The 13,578-nt window shown below is 40.9% G+C and overlaps 1 protein-coding gene across 4 annotated transcripts in view; it reads right to left on the bottom strand.

The window, feature by feature from the left end:
- The window catches only part of CDC16 (cell division cycle 16), a 47,070-nt gene extending 33,786 nt beyond the window's left edge, over nt 1-13,284 (bottom strand). For 2 of the 4 annotated variants that reach the window (XR_006297821.1, XM_043583703.1), the window contains exons 1-12: nt 13,079-13,266; nt 11,116-11,170; nt 10,916-11,013; nt 9,930-9,968; nt 9,448-9,588; nt 7,790-7,949; nt 6,744-6,835; nt 5,925-6,058; nt 5,017-5,096; nt 3,925-3,974; nt 2,668-2,741; nt 814-939 (exon numbers count right to left, since the gene is read on the bottom strand). Coding sequence is in view for 3 of the 4 variants with exons in the window: in XM_043583703.1 (XP_043439638.1) it covers nt 814-939; nt 2,668-2,741; nt 3,925-3,974; nt 5,017-5,096; nt 5,925-6,058; nt 6,744-6,835; nt 7,790-7,949; nt 9,448-9,588; nt 9,930-9,968; nt 10,916-11,013; nt 11,116-11,170; nt 13,079-13,126 (1,097 nt within the window). In the remaining variant the exon portion in view is untranslated. Of the gene's footprint in view, nt 1-813; nt 940-2,667; nt 2,742-3,924; nt 3,975-5,016; nt 5,097-5,924; nt 6,059-6,743; nt 6,836-7,789; nt 7,950-9,447; nt 9,589-9,929; nt 9,969-10,915; nt 11,014-11,115; nt 11,171-13,078 lie in introns of all 4 variants that reach the window. The other 2 variants (XM_043583695.1, XM_043583717.1) reach the window with 2 other exon arrangements.
- Nucleotides 13,285-13,578: the final 294 nt, after the last annotated feature.

Raw genomic sequence — 13,578 nt, 5'->3', positions numbered from 1 at the left:
AGGAGTCTGACTCCAGACCAGCCCTTGGAACTACTGCACTCCTACTACCTCTCCAGAAACGGACACAGCCCACACAAAAGAACACCACATGGTAGGGCTAGGACAAGTGTTAGGCAAGTCCAAAGAGAGTTGACAGGAGAGCTGACTCCCCACCACAAAGTAAGATACTCTTAAGGTGCACTTATATCACTTAATATCAATACTCTTAATATTGATATACATCTAGAACACTGGAGGGGGTACCTGGGTGGCTCAGTTGGTTTAGTGTCTTGACTCTTGATTTAGGCTCAGGTCATGATCTCATTGTCATGAGATGGAACCCCGCATCAACTTCTGCAATGACAGCACAGAGCCTGCTTGGGATTCTCTCTCTGCCCGTCCCTCCCTGGTTCATGCGCACACGCGCATGCTTTCTCTCATAAAAATAAATAAAAAGTAAGTAAATAAAATCAAGAACGCTGTCAAATACAGTCCACAAAACCTACATCAAATACCTTTTGGACATAAATAGGATACAGATAACATATTTGCTCACGAATACTTTCATTCCTGCATGAGAAGGAGCCTCTAACCCTCCTCTCTTCCCTCAGCTTAATTTCCTAGTGCCATTCTGTACTGGTGAAAGTGACCTGCTAGGTCAAAACCACTACACCAGCCTCTTTCCCTCCATGTTCAATCATAAGCTACTAACAAGATACAAATAAGATATTTTTGTTTAGTTCAGCAACCAAATGGCAATGACAGTAGTAACAGAATCGTCATTCTGTTAGCAAGAGCAGCCCTTCATGGATTTCACCACGCACTCTGCCGTACCCTTTCATGAGCTGCGCGGCTGTGAAGTAAGCAGCCATGGCCTGGTCATGCTCGCTCTCAACTGCAAATGAGTGTCCGTACGCTACCCACGCAGGCCCGTAAGTCTTCTCAAGTGTTGTCGCTTTGCTGAAACAAGAAACGTCATTCTAGTGAGAGATTCATTCTTGTTAATTTTATATAAGCTGATAGCTTCAAGGATATTGGAATTAAATAAATGAGCTCTTAACATATTAAATACTTACATAACAATTGTTAATCTCATTTGAAATAAAAGAATGTTTAATAGTACAAGCAAAATTTTAAGACATTTTAAGAGAGGTCCACAACTTTTTAGGTCCAATAGTTGAACCCACTGGCACTCTGTATTTACAAATACAAATACACTCTGAATTTACAAATATTACTTAATCCAGGAGCTTTGTTTCAGTAATTGTGGTAGCAACAACCATTTAATGAGGGCATATTTTACATCAGACTCCATGTGAAATGCTTCATGTGCATCACCTAGTAACTTACAAGATAAATCGTTATTTGTATTTTAAACATCAGTATACTGAGGCTGGGAAGATTAAGTGACACCCTGTGGACGGCAGCAGGAGAACACCCTGGTCCTGCAGACTGCACCACACAGTCTAAGCCGTCATAAGTAGTCTTCAATCAGCAGACACCCGGTGACCCAGGGCACCCAGAATAAAGAGAACACACCACAAAACAAGGAAAATATAAACGATGAGATGCCCATTTCCCAGCATTTTATTTTCTAAGTTTTCTATCACTCAAATGTTCCTTGATTCACATGGAGTCCATCACTAAATCAGAGAAGCACAGTTCAGAGGAACTATCACATCTGAATCATCTGCCTACTCCAGGAAAAAGCACAAGCAAGTTCTTCTAAAATGCTTAACATTCAACTGACCAGAGAACTCCCTGTTTTTCCGAGTGCAGGATCCTTATGAGTCATCCTACCAATTTTCCTAACAATCCTGGGATACAAGTATTGTATCATTCCCATTTTTAAAGAAGAGAGGGTCAGAGGTTATTAACTTTCCCAAGGAATTACAGCTAGCAAGTGGTAGGGCTTGTATTAGAATTCAAATCTATGTCCAAAGTTTACACACTTTTTCTTAGATCCACTTTCCCAGTTTGTTCATGTGGCTGAAATCACACTTATAAAGTAGCTTGACTGGGCTGCACACAGCAGATCCTTTTATAAACCAGTTCACTATGACAAGAATTCTGTTTTATAGTCACATTTAGTGACCCTAATCTCATGTAGTTTCATGTAATTTCACAAGTATTAACAAAAGAAGTCCTAAAGTTAAAAGGTGCCGAGTATCTCTGTAAATGAAAAACAGGACCTTCCAAACGTCTATTATTGTTTCATGTTTTTTCTCACTTATAATTTATACACATCGTAAATTCCTTGAGAATAAGGTCTACACCACTGACTTTTATATCCCCTCATGACATCTTATAAAAAGGTATGTAACTGGGGCACCTGGGTGGCTTAGTCAATTAAGCAGCTGACTCTTGATTTTGGCTCAGGTCATGATTTCACAGTTCGTGAATTTGAGCCGCACGTCAGGCTCTGTGCTGACAGGGCAGAGCCTACTTGGAATTCTCTCTCTCACTCTCTTTCTGTCGCTCCCCTGCTCTCATGTGTGCACTCTCTCTCACTCTAAGATAAATAAACATAAAAAAAAAAAAAGGTACATAATTGATGCAACTGAACTGAATCTGAAAAAAATTCTTTCATACTGCTTTTAAAGTACTTAATTATCGTATTAAAAAGGATGAACAAGAAATCCCTTACTACAGGCTCATTACAGAGGGAGAAAGACAACAGATCCATACCTGAGGTATCTTCTGGCATGTTCATTTTTATGACCAACCATGAGATAATAGCATCCCACTGCAAACCAAGACACCTAAAAAGTTCAAAATTTACTGTGACCAAAGTTGCTTGATTTGGAACTGGAAATCTCTAACATACCAGGCCAGAGGGTGGACTACACATTCCATTATGCGTTCTAGCTCAAGTTATTCTAGTTCAAGTTAGAAACTTCTCTGAGACAGGCTGTCTACTAAGGGTCCTAGATGAAAAAAGAACAGATTCTCCCTCAAAGTGCCTTCAACGATGTCCCTGCAGCATTCGATACAAGATGAGGTTCCTTCACACTTGGTACAAACACCAGCCTGAGTCGTGTCCTCCCTGGCTCCACCCAGGTTCTCACCAGCACTATGCAGGCTCGACCTCATTAGCAGACTTCTCTTGCACTGATTCTACCTCTTTCTAAATTATTTTCATACTGGCCAAGGGCAGAGATTCTTGGGTGAGGCTTAGGCTTTGATCCCTAACTTCTGTCTCTAAGGACACAGTTCCTGAATTAGTTTTAATCTCTGGGTCCCAGTTGTGTTCCAAGGTAGCCTAAGAGACCCAATGACCCAACTACCGCACAATTCAGTAAGTTATGCTGTACGTGCAAGGTGAGGAAGCCACCAAGTAATTATTAGCATCACTTACGAGAGGTGAGAGTATGACTTTCATTTTCAACATTTTATTTTTCTGTATATCAAGTATATTAAAATAAGCATATATTATTTCTGTAACCAGAATAAAAGGATTTTTGTTTTAAGCTATTGTTTCAAGATACTTAAAAAAAATACTTTCATGGATTGAAAAGCTAACACTACTTCTAATTATCATAGCACTAGGAGGTCCTCCTCCAACACCTTAAAATAAACATTATTTGGGGGTGCCTGGTGGCTCAATTGGCTGAACATCCGACTTCGGCTCAGGTTGTGATCTCATGGTTCGTGGGTTCGAGCCCCGTGTCAGGCTCTGTGCTGACAGCTCAGAGCCTAGAGCCTGCTTTGGATTCTGTCTCCTTCTCTCTCTGCCCCTCCCCTGCTTGCACCCTGTCTCACTCTGTCTCTCAAAAATAAATAAATGTAAAAAATAAATAAAAATAAATAAATAAATAAATAAATAAACAAACATTATTTGCTTGAACTTAAATATAAGTTACTACCTAAAAGCCAGTTAAGTATTTTTTTAGAGTTCAGGTAAGAAAAAAACACCATAAGAAAAAAAGGTTTACATTTACTTACAGGATTACTAGGATACAGATCCACCAATTTATGAGAAAGGTAGAAAAGTTCTACATTAAAAAAAAGAAAAAAAAGAATTAGATCCAGTCAATTTTAAGATATGACTTTCCTCTAGTTACAACTCTTCACGATCAAACAAATTTATTCTCATAGTAACACTTTCATAGTTTTCTATTTACTTAATAAAATATACAACTACTACAGTTGTTTCATTCACAGCCCCCCACCAACCTCTTACCCTACAAGTGGACACTGAGTGCTTCTGGAGTGACTGGAAAACTGGACGAGTCTCTCATGATAAAGCACGTCATGGTGCTTGAGAAGTAATTTCAAAGCTCTTCGCTTATCTTCATAACTGGTATCACACACTCTGTGCCCTTATTATGGACCATCTTAACTACCCATAACCAATTTGAGTGATCAAACTTTCAAGTTTCAAATCAGCAAGATGATTTCTTCTTGAGTAACGTGTAAGTCCTAACACATCATGATGAAGTTTCCTATGTGCAGATTTGGATCCATTAGACCAGCACAGCTGGAGTGTCCGCATCTCCAACAAGCTTCTAGGAGATGTGATGCTGCTGGTCCATAGACCATACCCGGAGCAGCAGGGGTTTGGAATTGGAGTGTCAGGCTTTTTAAACTCCTGACACAGCTTAAAAGATTTAAGGGGAAATGACATCCAAACATAACTAAATTGTTTCTGAAATGTTAAAGTATAGGAAACACAAGCAAAAACTCTGCCCCTACCCAGTTTCTAAACTATTTTCTATCAGTTTTCTATCAGTTTTCTTAGGATTTTACAAAAAAAAGAAAAACTATCTGCCGATACTCTAAAGCTTATACAACTTAAACCATAAAGTACATTTGACAACAGGAAGCAAGGGAAAACAAACACTGTTCTGTAGGCGTAAGAGAATTGATCCTCAGTCACTCTGATAAGCTTTTCTTACACTAGCTGTTACTTTTGTCAGAGAACTCCATTATGTTGTTAACTGCAATCTCAATTATCCAGGACTTGTGAGACATAATTTCAAGTTACAGAAAATTTTTTTGTCTTAACAATTATTATTTTGATTTAAAAAAAATTACCATTTGCTTTATTCAGCTCCACAAGTGTCCCTATATGTACAGGTAAACAGTTTGCATGGAAAGGATCTTTCTCCATTACTCTGAAAGTCAAAGCAACATTTACCATGCCAGAAGGAATACATAACAGAACATACCTCATTAAAATAGCTATGTCTAAACAGTCATTACATCTTTATGTAAAATACTTTTTTTACTTTTTTAACTCCATTACCTTCAGGTTGGCTCAATTAAGGTAATGATTAGCTTATAAATGAAAGGGAAAATTCTGGTTTATTTAGAAGGAATAAAAATAAACACTATCACATACATTTATTTTAAATCAACAGAATTACAAAATAAGCAGTCTAATTACTAAGAAGGATTAAAAACAATATGAAATATTAAACAGATCGTAAGTATTTGTCAATTAATATTTTTGTGAATTCAAGGATGTTAAGTAATCCCAAAGATCTGTTAAAAATAGCATATGTAATTTAGCTACAAGACAAGTTTGAATCATGAAAACTGGTATGGTGGAGGCGGCAGGGAGATGGCTTAGCTACTTAGTAAGCCTGACTGAGCACCCAGCATCTACAGGATTTGACTAGTCCCTACTTTAACAAAGAAGGGATTTTATGAGACTATGTGCCAGAATGGTATTTTCAAATTTGCAAATTATAAAACACTGAGACGAGGGAATTGTCTATTCCCAAGGCAATGGACTAAACCGATAAGTGCCCATAAACCTGTGTCTGTAAATTGCTCTTTTAAGATAACAATAACCCTTCTAGTAAACTCTGCAAATTGTAAAGGCAACTTCAATTGTCACCAATTAGTTCAAGCTTATTCACAAAGCAGCCCTACATACTTCTTAGGTAAAATGAGAATGGACTCTATGCTCCTACACAGAAATAAGTGGATATACTTACACAGAAGTAAGCTTGTAGCACATTTTAAAATCACAGTTATAATAATGTCTTTCAGCCAAAGACACTACCACATCCAGATTCTCCTGCAAACCATCTACAGACTCGGGGAGGACAGTTTCACTGGGTTTATTATACTGCAACAGAGAAAGGGAAACATGAACCCAATGTGCAGTACAAATCAAACGGCAGACTCGATCTGGCCCAATGGCTCAAGGGTTTACACAGGGCAGGTGTGAACCTCTGGGAGCCCTGACTTTATATCTTATCAGCCCTCCTCTCAATCAGCTGGACTCTCTTCTCAATTTTATCACAGAATTCCTGGGCAGGAAGTATTTTACAAATCAGAAGTTCAGGGGCGCCTGGGTGGTTCAGTCAGTTGAGCATCCAACTTCGGTTCAGGTCATGATCTCACAGTTTCTGAGTTCGAGCTGGACAGTTTCTGAGTTCTGTGCTGACAGCTCAGAGCCTGGAGTCTGTTTCAGATTCTGTGTCTCCCTCTTTCTTTGCCCCTCCCCCGCTCATGTTCTGTCTCTCTCTCTCTCAGAAATAAATTAAATTAAAAAAAAAAGTTCACTAAGCATAAGAAAAAAAATCCTCATTTTCACACAACGTCCCACTTATGTTACAGTTCAATCTTTTAGCATAAGGAATCCCTAGAAAAAAGACATGTTTTTGGACACTTTTTAAGGAATCATATCATCTATTCTTGCAAATGTGCTAATAAAAATTAAGTTTTAAAAATTTAACTAGTAAAAGAACAGATGCCAAATTTAGTAAAATAGTTACATAAAGCAAAACTAATTTTGTGTTTTTACTCACCTTTTTTAATTTGTTCTCAAATAGAAAGCGTAGCAATTCCTGTTCTTCAGTACAGAGCTTGCTAAGAGGTAGTGACTCAAGAAGTTCTTTCTCTTAAAAATGTTAAGAAAAAAGAATGTCCTCACAGTATTTATGGGGGTAAAAAGGCATCAATAAAAAATATTCTTCTATAGTTCTTGGTCTAAGTAAATCAAACTCAAAAGAGAGAATAACAAGATCAAAATATACTTGAAAATCTAAGACAGTGGTTCCAGACCCAGGTGATAAGAACCACCTGGAGGGTTGAGCCATGAAGCCTTTTAGGCGATTCTGGTCACCACCAGATGCAAGAACCACCCGGCCAGTTTCCCAGCCTCAGCACTGCTGACACTGTGTGGATAATTCTGTCGGTTGGTTGTCCCACACCACCACAGGATGGTTAGCAGGATCTCTGACCTCCACCCACTAGATGCCATTAGCAACCTCCCATCCCATCCCCAATTTATAAAAATCAAGTGTCCCTAGGGCACAAAATCAACCTGAGAACTACTACACTAGATAGACTAAAATGTGCTTGAACCCCACTAACACAACATCCCTATTTTCTCTGTGTTTCTTGCACATATCCACCTCACATTACTGCGGACATACTAGGTCTGTGGTTGGTTCTCAGTCTAGCTGCACCTTAGGGTCATCTGAGAGCTTTAAAACATCTGACGCCAGGGCCCCACTGCCAGAGATTCCATTCCACTTGTCTGGAGCTGGGACCTGCACCCTGATGTTGTTAAAGGCTTTGAGGTAAAGCCATGTTGGGCATCTCTGAATCAGATACTGAGATCTTGGTTTACACTACCTCAAGTTACTTCCCAAAAAGATGGCCTCACCACATCACAACCCTAAAGATTCTGACAGCAAAGGGCACTGCACAATCCACCACTGTCCTTTGCAATGTGCTTCAGGTCTGTTTAAACATGCATAGTCTGCTCTTGACTGTAAAGGTTTCAGAGAAAAAAAAAATCCAAGTGATATTAATTGTGCTAAACATGAAAACACCTGAGTTTCCAAACCTTCTTGAGCTGTCAACATGTGGTGTGATGTTAAAAGATCAAATGCTTCAAAACAGTAGGCATCCAGCTTCAAAGCTTCTTTGTAGCTATAGGTAGCTAGGGCTCGGTTATCCAGAGCATCATAGATTTTCCCTCGTAAAAGACAAATAGAACTCTTTATCTGTTGGAAAAATATGATGAGTCATGTACTAAATCAATACGTCGAAATTTAATTTTTGATCAGAATGATCTATTATCTTAAGGCTGAGACTTCTCTTGACCTCTAAAATAATTTATTCAATCCCAACAAATTAACAGAAACAGGAAAGTGAAGTAAAACTTCTCTATCTTCCCTAGGCTCTCCTCACTTCAACAATCTTTAGAACTACAGCACGTCACTGCTACTTGGTTCCTTATCTGTTCTGTCTCAAAGAGGGTAATGATTTAGATAGCAAGCAGAATACAAATATTAAATTAAACTCAGACAGTTTGATAGGCGGGTCGCAATGAAAGGATCTTAGTAATAAACACTGAAAAACTGGTGGCAATAAGGTACCACGATTAGGGTCATGAACTTGTAGCATTGGACAGACCTGAGTTAAAACCCCAGCTCTGATGCTTCCTAGTGACCCTGGACAAGTTTCCTTTCCTCATCTAACTTACAGGGCCCTGTGAGAAGCAGAGGTGCTAGTCTTCTGCAAAGCGAGTACATGTGAGGTGTTCACAGAGTAGCCACCTCACCACTACCACTAACAAGAGGATGTGGCAATCCAACCTAGCAATCCAACCTAGATTCTAGACTCTGAACCTCAAGAAACATGCAACTAAACCTACAGATGATCCAGAGACGGGCAGCTAAAACTGGTAAAGGGACAAAGAAGATTCATCATAAAATCCAAACTTAAAAATAAGAGGATGTAACAAGAGAATCTTACACCAATGCAGTATCTTATGACTTGTAAATAATAATAATAATAATAATTTCATAAGATAAATAATGCATTACAAACAAACCATGTATTTCTTAGCAGGTAAATGGTAAGTAGTCCAAAAATAATAATGGTAATACCAGGCTCCCTCATAAATACCTTTATTAGCAGAAAAATAAACGTGCTCCTTAGCACATAAATAGTCTCAAGAAGGCTGTTAAAAAAAAAAAAAAAACCAGAAAAAAAGAAAAAATAATAACAGTCGAGATTAGTAATCTGTGAATGTCATTTATTATGTTACATTATATAATCTCTGCCAACAAGGAATTTGCAATTTCAGGCATATATGAAGTATACAAACTGAAGTAAACAAATTACATAAAGAGTAACACCAAACCACTCCCTGGAAAGAAGCAAACTATGGTTTCCTGGGGTAGGTATTGAAACACAGTAAGAAAGGGAAAGGTTATTCCATCTGTGGGAGTAATTTAAGGCATCAAATATGAGAAGAAAGCTCTCAAGTCAGCCTATTTCAGACTCAAGCATATGAGGACATAGCTATAGCTTCCATCTAATGACTCAGAAATGTCTCGGAGTCTTCTTGTGTTTCAGTGGCAAATTAAGTAAGTTGGCAACTGAACTGTTTTAACATGGTGATACTGAAATAAAAGAAAGTGATTTATGTTTTGCATGTCGTGTGAGTAATTCTTACTGATGTTACTGAAGTATGCTTATTGCAGCATTACTTACGGAGGACTGTGACATTTCCCAGTCATTGGAGGGGTCTTTCAAGCCACTTTCATCCTTCAAGTACTTCTCAAATAACCTTTTGTTGATTGGCTCCTCCATGTCAAGAATATCAAGTGCCTGCTGATGCTCTTTCGCAGCATACTGTGTTGTGCAAAAGCCAGAACTACTGTTTATCACCTATCACTTCGAACACTAGACATACAAGCAAATACTGTCAATTTTAAAAGGGTCATAGAATATACCTACTCATTACTTATATTTAAAATGTAGAGCTTAAAATTTCAAATTCTAAGGCAGAGTTTTCTTCATGCATGTCAGATATTGGTAAATAGAGAATCAATATTTTATAGCACACAATACTAAAGAAAAGAACACTTCCTCATGAATACTTTACTAATCTGCCAGCTCCACCACCAGATTTCTGTATAACAGCAACATAATTAAACTTTTACCAAGAAAATTAAAACAGATGGCATACTTACATGGCATCTAGCTGCGAGGTAGCGGCATGCTTCGTACAGCTAGGAGAGAAAACAATCTGTTAAGGAGGTTACGGCAGGAAGACGCAAACACAGTACTCGTGAGACGTAAACTATATAAACTCTGGAAGAACGGCATAAAAGTACTAGCAGTTAAGAAAACATGTGCAAGGGACAGAGGTGGAGGGGCTGGCCAGCATTCCAGGCACTGAGCAGGGACACTCCTCTATGGGACTACAGACAGTCAGTTTGCACATGTTACTTGTACTGGTGGTGGTGGTGGGTTCGACACCGACGGAGAGAAACCACAGGGACTCTGGTGCCTATGTAGGCGGTGGGAAATCACTGACTGATACTGTCAGTGCTATAATCAGGTCTGTGTTTCTGTGTTTGAGGAAGACCACTCTTGTGATAGTTTAAAAGACTGCTAAAAAGAGTCAGGGAAAATGGAAGTGGGAAAGATATTATCAAAGAAAAGAGACAAGAAGCTAAAACAAAACAGACAAATTAAAGGCCTGACATGTATGAGCAGTAATGAAATGGAAAAGAATATCCATAATTTCAGAGTTACTTAGAAAACAGAATTTTCAAAACTGAGTGATTAGATTGGGGGACAAAAGTGACTGAGATTAGGAATAAGAAAATTTTTCTTTACATTCAATAAGAAAAATTGAATCCTTTTAAATAACTTTGACATTTAATCTAATGATATTTTTTTAATTAATACCTTTCATTTTTTTTTTAAGTTTATTTATTTTGAGAGAGACAGAGAAAGGGCTCAAGAGGGGTAGAGAGGGAGAGAGAGAGTTCCAAGCAGGCTCCATGTTGTCAGTGCAGAGTCCAATGCAGAGCTCGAACTCAAACCATGGGACCATGACCTGAGCTGAAACCAAGAGTCCGACACTTAAACAACTGACCACCCAGGTGCCCCTCATCTAACAGCATTTTTGAAAAGTTTGGGAAGCTTTAAAGTTCACACAATCACTTACTTTGTCCAGTTTTCGTGACCGAAGTGCATGAGCTGCTCTGTGATATTGCGCTGTCAGGTAAAGACACTGAGCCAACCAATAAATGTCCTGGGGTTCCTCTGGAAGGAAAAAAATCACATAAATGGTCAGAGGCACAAGGAAAGATAGAAAAGTTTTTAAAATATAGAAATCAGAAAAAAAAATTACAAGTTGTCACTTACCATGAGAGAGTGAAGCTACTTTATCTGCCCAAAATAGAGCACTTTGATACTGTTGCTGTATCAAAACATAAAAAGTAACCACCTTGTTATTTCAATAGTTTTTTTTTTTTTTTAATTTTTTTTTCAACGTTTATTTATTTTTGGGACAGAGAGAGACAGAGCATGAACGGGGGATGGGCAGAGAGAGAGGGAGACACAGAATCGGAAACAGGCTCCAGGCTCTGAGCCATCAGCCCAGAGCCCGACGCGGGGCTCGAACTCATGGACCGCGAGATCGTGACCTGGCTGAAGTCGGACGCTTAACCGACTGCGCCACCCAGGCGCCCCTCAATAGTTTTAAACAGATATCTAATATCGTTAGAATGCTATATAATAAATCAACATCTTATTACAATTTTTTACATGTAGCAAATGTCTACCAATCTTATCTCCATTTTACATCTCAGCTAGGTGAGTTTTGGTTCAAAGGTACAAAAACATTATTGTAGGCTCTTTGATACATACAGCTCAAGAAGGTAGGATTTTTTTAAACTTATACATTGTAAAAATGTATAAGCAGGTATCTAAGACAGTAGATAATTTAAACAATTATTTTGCAGTTATCTCCTCATTAGCAACGTTCTGTCTTTGTACAGTTCTTGAACACCAGCTAGGTACTCTGTCACCAGTCAATCTGGGAAAAGGAATGCTTATGGAATGGTTACAAATCTGCTCAAGGTAGGTGCCCCCAGGGTGGAAACCGGACCTGTCTCATCTCTCACTACATCCCCAGAACCAAAAGGAAAGTGCTCAGAAGCACCTGTTCAGTTCAACTGACTCACCAACACAAGACCCTAACATACCACAGGCATCTGGCAGTGTTATGTCACATCCATTAGAAACATTTCATATCAAATATGCTTTTCCCTCCACTTCCTGGTTTTCAACTTACTTGGAGAGTATAAATTTTATAAAACTAAATGACCTTGGGGCGCCTAGGTGGCCCATGTCCTGATCTCAGGGTTCTGTTGGTGGTTTGAAGCCCCAGGCTGGGCTTTGCATGGACAACGCAGGGCCTGCTTGGGATTCTCTGTCTCCCTCTCTCTCTGCCCCTGCCCTGCTAGCGCTCTCAAAAACTAAACGTTAAAAACAAACAAACAAACAAACAAACAAACAAACTACCTGACCTTGTGAATAAAAGTAATGCTGCTGATTCTGGAGACACTTCCTAAACAAACTGCTGCTCATTCATGGGCAGTGCAGGGAATACAGACAGAGTTAACATTTATTTTTTATTAAAAAAAATTTTTTTTAATGTTTATTTCCTCCTGAGAGAGACAGAGTGCGAGCCGAGGAGGGGCAGAGAGCAAGGGAGACACAGAATCCGAAGCAGGCTCCAGGCTCTGAGCTGTCAGCACAGAGCCCTACACGGGACTCGAACTCACAAACCCTGAGATCATGACCTGAGCTGAAGTCGGTGTGGCTCAACCGACTGAGCCATCCAGGCGTCCCAACATGAATTTGTTAAAGTACTGATTTGACACAACAGGCTTGTTTGTATCTTTATTCACTTAAATTCTGCCAAATAAGAATTACAACTAAGCTTCTGGAAACTTTTCCATTAGCTAGCTAAATTCAAAGGCCATCCTGCAACTTTCCTCCTAAAATAACCCTTTAACTTCCACTGAGCAGTAAGTTTGTACTGAGCACCCACTGCGCGCAGCAGTTCGGACGGCTGCAGAGCGAGAGTCAACACGTGTGAAGCTCGCTCTGCGCTTTGGTGGCTTGCGCTCCCAGGGCTCCTCATCCTCCCAGATGCAGAGAGGGCTGAGGGGCTGCCTCCCTCCCTTCCGGGGCTTCAGCCCAAGCCCCGCCGGACGAAGCGCCAGCAAGACCCTGACGACAGTTACCCTGCGGGCAAGGGCTCGGGCGCGCTGGCCTCAACGAGCCCCGGGGCCTGCGCTACCCGGGTTGGGCCGCCCACCTGGTCCAGGTACTGCCGGACACGCTTCCGCAGCCGCTCCAGGTTCATGGCCGCGCGGCCGGAGAATCCGGCAGAGCGTGGCCCACCGCCCCCGCGCGCGCCCTCCTTCCCGCTGCCGGCCGGGCCCGCCCCGAGCCCGCACAGCTGTCGCCAGCTCCCTGTCCGGCGCCGCCGGGATCTTCCGCTCCCGCCAGGCCCCGCCCCGGAAGTCCTCCGCAAACGCGTTCCCTCCGGCTCCAGATACTGGGGGCGCGCTGATGGTTCCGGCGCGCTCCCGTGACCCTTGGGTTGCCGGGGTTTGGGGACCACGAACGCCTTTTCTCCCGACTGGAGGGCTCTGGTAGCACGGCCGGTTGTTGTGCCCGGGCGCCGTTCGCTCTTTAGCTCGTTCTGGGGGGCGGGGCGCTCAAGGCCGGCAGCCGGGTGGCAGCGGGGGCGTGAAGGGGGGTGGCCCGCCTCCCGGATCGCCGCGGGGGTCGCCACGCTTCCCCGTCATGTTG

The sequence above is a fragment of the Prionailurus bengalensis genome, chromosome A1, assembly GCF_016509475.1.
Source record: "Prionailurus bengalensis isolate Pbe53 chromosome A1, Fcat_Pben_1.1_paternal_pri, whole genome shotgun sequence".
Taxonomy (NCBI): domain Eukaryota; kingdom Metazoa; phylum Chordata; class Mammalia; order Carnivora; family Felidae; genus Prionailurus; species Prionailurus bengalensis.
This window is presented reverse-complemented; position numbering and strand designations above follow the sequence as displayed.